Genomic DNA, 5,954 nt, shown 5'->3' with positions numbered 1-5,954 from the left:
TTACTTCTAAATGATTTGACATTTCTTGAACATGTAAAGTTGAACAAAATTCATAGAATGAAACTTTATTTATAAAGCATTTTACAACATTAGTGCTTTAAAAGGAAAATTAAACATTGAGCAAATGAATAAAAAATGTAAAGAGCAGCATAAGATTACAAAGGCAATGAAACACGTGAAAAACACGTGAAAAACTCAAAAATATACGTTTCTTCAAATGGCGGCTATTCTGTTGGTTTTATCTCCATAGCAACCATTTCAAAATTCAATCATCTGGGAATGACGAACAAATCTATATAATTTTTAGAAATTTTTAGAAAGATCGGTAAAGTTAAATTTTTTGATTTCCTTGACAACAGAGGTTTTTGTTAACCACGCCCACATTTCTAGTATCTTCATATTGTTTGTCGTTTTGTTTCGTTCAGGTTTACCCGAGGATTGGAGGATTTCTTTTTTTTGACACTATTCTGGTGGAAAATGGGAGAAACACGGAAACGCCACGTTTGTGAGCTAGCATCGCTAACGGCAATAAAGACCTCTAACATGTTAGCATGATTTTATAACGTGTTAGCCTGACATGACTTGTAAGAATGACACGGCTAACATGTTAGCATTAAATATCTAACATATAAGCAGGACACGGCTAATGTGTTAGCATGATTTGGTAAACATGCTAACATCATATGGATTAAAGGTTAGCATAACATAGCTATCATGTTAGCATGTCATGGCTAACATTTTTAACATGACAGCTAGCATTGTTAGCCATGTCATGCATGCTTCTTGACACACTTCAGACACATGTTGTGTACAACAGAAGAACTTCAGTTCTGCTCCTTTTTTGTTTTTTCTTTCTAAAGTTACGGTTAACAAAACACTTTTATACAAGTACCTGTCCTGGGACGGATCTGAGCTCCATCCAGGTGTGTCCCACCTTTGCCTGACTGTGGTTGGGATAGGCTCCAGCAACTCTGTGACCCTAAGGGGCCAAAACGAGTTCAGAAAAAGGACAGATGATGGATTAGGATCCATTAATAAGAACAGTTAGATGTTTTACCGCATTGAGACACTGAAGGGTTACAGCCATAGAACAGAACATGACGAGAGGACCGTCACCAGTAATTACTCAAACCACAAGGTCGTTGTTTTCTGATTTCTCCCTCATTGTTTATTTTGATTTTATGTATTTGTGTTTTCAGGAAGGAAAAAGACGGAGCGATGGAGATGGCGGCCCAAGTTGAGACTTGTTAAATCCTCAGCGCCGTGCTGGGGGCGGAGCCTACGTAAAGCCATGTCAACGAATCTGTTCTACCCTGAGCCTCTGGAAACCACACACTCAGCTGCCCACTTGGACGACCTTTCCTCTCACGACCTCAGAACTTTATCGGGAAGTTTCAGTCATCAGGCTTTGGTGGTTTGGCCTGAAGTTTTTCCACTTGTTCAGTCTGGACAAGCTCCAGTTTGGGGTAAATGGTGCGTGGGGTGACGACTGAGGGGAGCAGGGTGAAGGAAACATGCAACAATTTGTTTTCACGTCGCCGTTCAGCGTGACTGAGCGCCTGATCTTCACTAGAAAGAGAGCTGTATAAATACTATCACCATCGCAATCAGCACGTCTTTTTATTCCAAACCAGCACCAGATGTGTTCGTGCTCACGGCGAACGGGTCGTGAACCCCAACGCTGAACTCGGCTTTGTGTGGCCTTCAGTCAGACGGAGGGTTCTGCTGAGTGACGGCGCTGGACGGAGGCGGGGCTTCCCCTCTGCTGCTTCACCTCTAAACCAGGGGTCCCCAAACTAGGGCCCGCGGGCCGGATCAGGCCCCCTCCACATTTGGCTCTATCAGAAACAGAGATGGAGAACCACAGAGAACTTTTGTTTCCACCCTTCCTCAGTCTGAACTATGAGGGGAGAGAATATTATTTGGTTCAATCGTGATTCACTTTTTCTTTATTTCTTTATTATTATTTTTCTTTGGGTTTTTGGGGACGTCTATAGCTCTTCAGCTCTTCAGCTCTTCAGCTCTTCAGCTCTTCAGCTCTTTCAAATATTCAGCTCTTTTTATGCTAGTTTTTCAACTGTTTTGACAGTTATTTTGGCGTTTAGCTAATATTTCAGCTACATGCTAGCTGTTTTGGCTAATTTAGGCTTTTTTCCGTTTTATTAGGCGTTTTGCTAATATTTTAGCTAACTGTCAGCTTCAGTGTTTTCAGCTATCAGCTTCAAAGTTTTTACTCATCATCTTCAATGTCCATATTCAGCTTACAGCCTTTATTTTCATTATCGAAGGTAATGCTATATATCTAGTTTTTAAAATGTTTTAGTATTATTTTTTTCTATGAAGATTACAGAACTGAATTATTTAAAACTGGCTACGTGTGGCTCTCCGGAAAACCTCTAATCTTTGCATTTAGGCTGATTTTTAAACCTTTTCTGTTAGCCTACAAACCGACCCCGGCCCCCGAGAAAACACCCGTTATGTGGCCCTCACAGGAAACCCTTTGGGGACCCCTGAGCCAAACGACATCCAGGGGAATTCTTCCATCAGAGAATGTTCTGTAAAAAATGAATGAACCCGTCCCAGCCTGCAGGCGCTCCACACGGAGACACGGCCAGCTCTGGTTTCTGCTTTGAACCTGACTCACTTCTCCCACACAAAGCCTTTGGGGGGGGGGCTCGGAGTGACAGGTCCCTTCAGGCTGTCGGGGGGGGTTCAGCTGAAGAAGAGCTAAATGAAGCGCTTTCACCAAACTGTAGGTTTCCTCTCATCTCTGCCTCCCAGGACGGAGGTCCGTCACAGGTTTGAGTCCGGCTGCTGGTCGGACGTCTCACAGGACAGGCGGCGCTGCTCGCTGCGTTCTGCTCAGCCACATGCTGATGAATTGCACGTTGAGGGTTTTCATCTCTGCGGGGGCCGGCTGTAACCCCCGCCGTAATTCGTTCAGTCATATTCAAACAGGAGTTAATGCTAATGCGCTCGCCGCTTTCACGTGGGATTTTTCCCGCTCCTCAGATCTGCCGTGCATCCCGGGATTAGGACGCCGTCTCTCTGAAGTGGGTTTTGTTTTGGCGTGCTTTCATGTTTCATGTCGTCTGCAGCTGTGCAGGTGAGCTTTGTCCTGTACCTGCTGATTCAGCCCCCCCCGACTGATGGGGGTCTCTTTAAACACGTCTTCATGTTGGGAAAGAATCCAACCAGATCATCTGAAAGAAGGTCAAAGCTTTTTTACTGTCCTAAGACGACAGTCAGAACTCCAAACAGGTCTGTAACATTTCTGCTTCCTAAGAAACGTGTTAACTTAAATACAAACTACCACTGCAGTCAAACCCAATCGGGCCTCATTGTCTGCCTCCTCTAAACCACATGGGCCCACTTGTCTTTGCTGCCTGGGATGATGCAGATTTGAGCCAACATCTAAAAACATGTTGTTTTCGAGGACTTAGTTTCTGCAGAGCAGCAGGAGTTCATTAGAAATTCACTTCTGAGTCGTGGGCGGGACTGTTGGTGCAGGGCAACCCCGCCCCCATTCCCCTCCTGTCTCAGACATCCCTGATGTTCATTTCTTCCACACACAATAAAGATCGTGTAGCTCCTCCTCCCTCTGGACCATGACTCACCAACGGACTCTTTAAATGACCGATGTTCATTACTGCCTCAATTTCCTCACTACTTTGATATTCTTCACTTTACAATTAGCACAATTTGTTTTATTGTATATTCCCGTCTTATCTTTGTAAATATTGTCTTTTCTCTACATCTTAATATCTTCTGTAAATCCTGCAACAGCCTAACTTCCCAGCCTGGGATGAATAAAGTATTTCTATTCTATTCTATTCTATTCTATTCTGTTCTATTCTATTCTATTCTATTCTATTCTGTCCTGTCCCGTCCCGTTCTGTTCCGTTCCTGAGAGCCAGCCCGGCCGTGGGCCGCAGAGCGTTCTAGGCGTAAAACTAATCTGACGTCCCTTGTAGAGTTTGCGATTGCTGGAGCTCAAACCGGGCAGTTCTGCACAGTAACCGACTGTACACTGATCAGCCAATAAAACATTAGAACGTCCGGGGAAAGTCGGGGGTCTGAGTTGTTAAAGGTGATGGGGAAAAAAACACAAGATCGTGAGTTAAATTGGTCTTTTTTGACCAGAATGCAGCAGGTGGAAAATTTCTATTTTCTATAGGTAAAACCGCCAAACCTCTGCTTTGATCCGGTGTTTCCTCCTCGTCCTTTTTCATCCTTAGAGTTTTATAGAAGCACCAACAATGATCTTACATGAAACGAGAGGTCATCAAACTAATTAACAAAAGAAAGAAACATAAAATCACTGCAATATGGCGCCCCCTCAATCAGATGGTGCACTAGGCAGCCGCCTAGGGTGGGCCCTGCAGAGAGGTCTCTGTTTACATGCCGCCCCGCTTGTAGTGTATTCTCAAAAATCTTGTTTACATTTGTTTTTGTCTTTTCCAGATTCACAACAATTTGAATAAAGAAACACAATTTAAATCTGAGTTTTCTTTACAAGTGTCACAAGAACACGTTAGAATCTGTGGACCAGAGTTTATACAAACGATTGTTTTAGTACTCGACCAATCAGGTCGTGATTAACTGGATCTGAACCATCATTAGCTTTAAACTAACTCAAATAAATTCAGTGAAGATGATAGTTTATTTGTAGCACATTTCATGTACAGAGACAATTCAAAGTGTTTTACATAAAACATTTAAAGAAACAATCAAAAGAAATAGTAAAAATGTGATCATTAAAATGAAATTAAAAGAAAGTAAAAAGATTTTAATTTAAAACAAGCATAATTAAACAGTCAGACGTAAACTTTTGAATACATATTAATCAAACTGAGAACAGGTGAGTCTTTAACCTGGATTTAAATACACTGAGTGTTTCAGCAGATCTAAGGTTTTCTGGAAGTCTGTTCCAGATCTGTGGAGCATAGAAGCTGAATGCAGCTTCTCCATGTTTAGTTCTGACTCTAGGAACTGATAAAAGACCGGATCCAGATGACCGGAGAGGTCTGGCTGGTACATACTGGGTCAGGAGGTCAGTCATGTATTTTGGTGCTAAACCATTCAAAGCTTTATAACCTTTAACGAATCGTGCAGCTTCTGACCTTCATTAGTTTCTGGGATTCAAACAGGATTAAATCAAATGAGGTCGGGATCTGACACTAGGATGTTGTTATGGTACCAGAACCAGAACTTTCTGTCCCATCAGCACTGACCTGCATTAGCAGCACTGTGCACGTGTCACTCACAATGGCAGACATTAGAAAACGTGCACTGTAGATCTGAGACTATCGACTCTGAAACGAGTCTTCAGGGTCTCAAACACCATCGTCTGCTGTGCGTGGTTCTGTTCTGTCTTCAGATCAAAAGACTTCCAGCGGGTCGGGATCACGTGTCCAACATGTTTTCAGGTTCTGGACCGTCATCCGCTCCACGTTTGGCAGCATCAGAACAAACCAGATTTTCTTTTGGACTTGTGCAGCTGCTTCTGTCTCCCGTCACATCATCAGTAATGACTCCATGCCAGTCCGAGTCGGGCCGGGCCGAGCCGCTCGTGTTTCTGCCATCACCACATGTGTCTGACAGCTGATCTCGTTCAGCCTCCATCTGCTGCCGGTCTCCGTATTTGTTTTTACTAAACCAAAGCTGCCAGCAGCCTTTAACAGACCATGTTCTGCCTCTCCTCTTCTGAACAGAACCAAGTTGACCCGTTTATGGGTCATCCGGGTCCGTGGAGGGTCATAGAGGAGCGGCTGCGTCTCACTGGTGTGACTGCAGCTCCCTTGAGGTTCTCCATCATCTCTGCTCTCGTCGGGTTCCTGTCAGGGCCATGGGGTTGCTGGAGCCTATCCCATGTGCTGTTGGACAAAGTCTGGAGCCATCCTGAACAGGTCACCAGCAAACCCACTCATGAACGGAAAGGACCGGGCCGGGAT

At 43.9% G+C, this 5,954-nt stretch overlaps 1 protein-coding gene across 3 annotated transcripts in view; it reads left to right on the top strand.

Moving 5' to 3' along the window:
• LOC112136351 (sushi domain-containing protein 2) overlaps positions 1-2,056 on the top strand; it is an 18,968-nt gene extending 16,912 nt beyond the window's left edge. For all 3 annotated transcript variants that reach the window (XM_036213530.1, XM_024257986.2, XM_036213529.1), the window contains one exon: positions 1,200-2,056. In XM_036213530.1, coding sequence (XP_036069423.1) covers positions 1,200-1,241 — 42 coding nt within the window. In that variant the 3' untranslated portion in view covers positions 1,242-2,056. The remainder of the gene's footprint in view (positions 1-1,199) is intronic.
• The last annotated feature ends 3,898 nt before the right edge of the window (positions 2,057-5,954 follow it).

The sequence above is a fragment of the Oryzias melastigma genome, linkage group LG9, assembly GCF_002922805.2.
Source record: "Oryzias melastigma strain HK-1 linkage group LG9, ASM292280v2, whole genome shotgun sequence".
NCBI lineage: Eukaryota > Metazoa > Chordata > Actinopteri > Beloniformes > Adrianichthyidae > Oryzias > Oryzias melastigma.
Note: the sequence above shows the minus strand (reverse complement) of the source record. Positions and strands in the feature narration are given on the sequence as shown.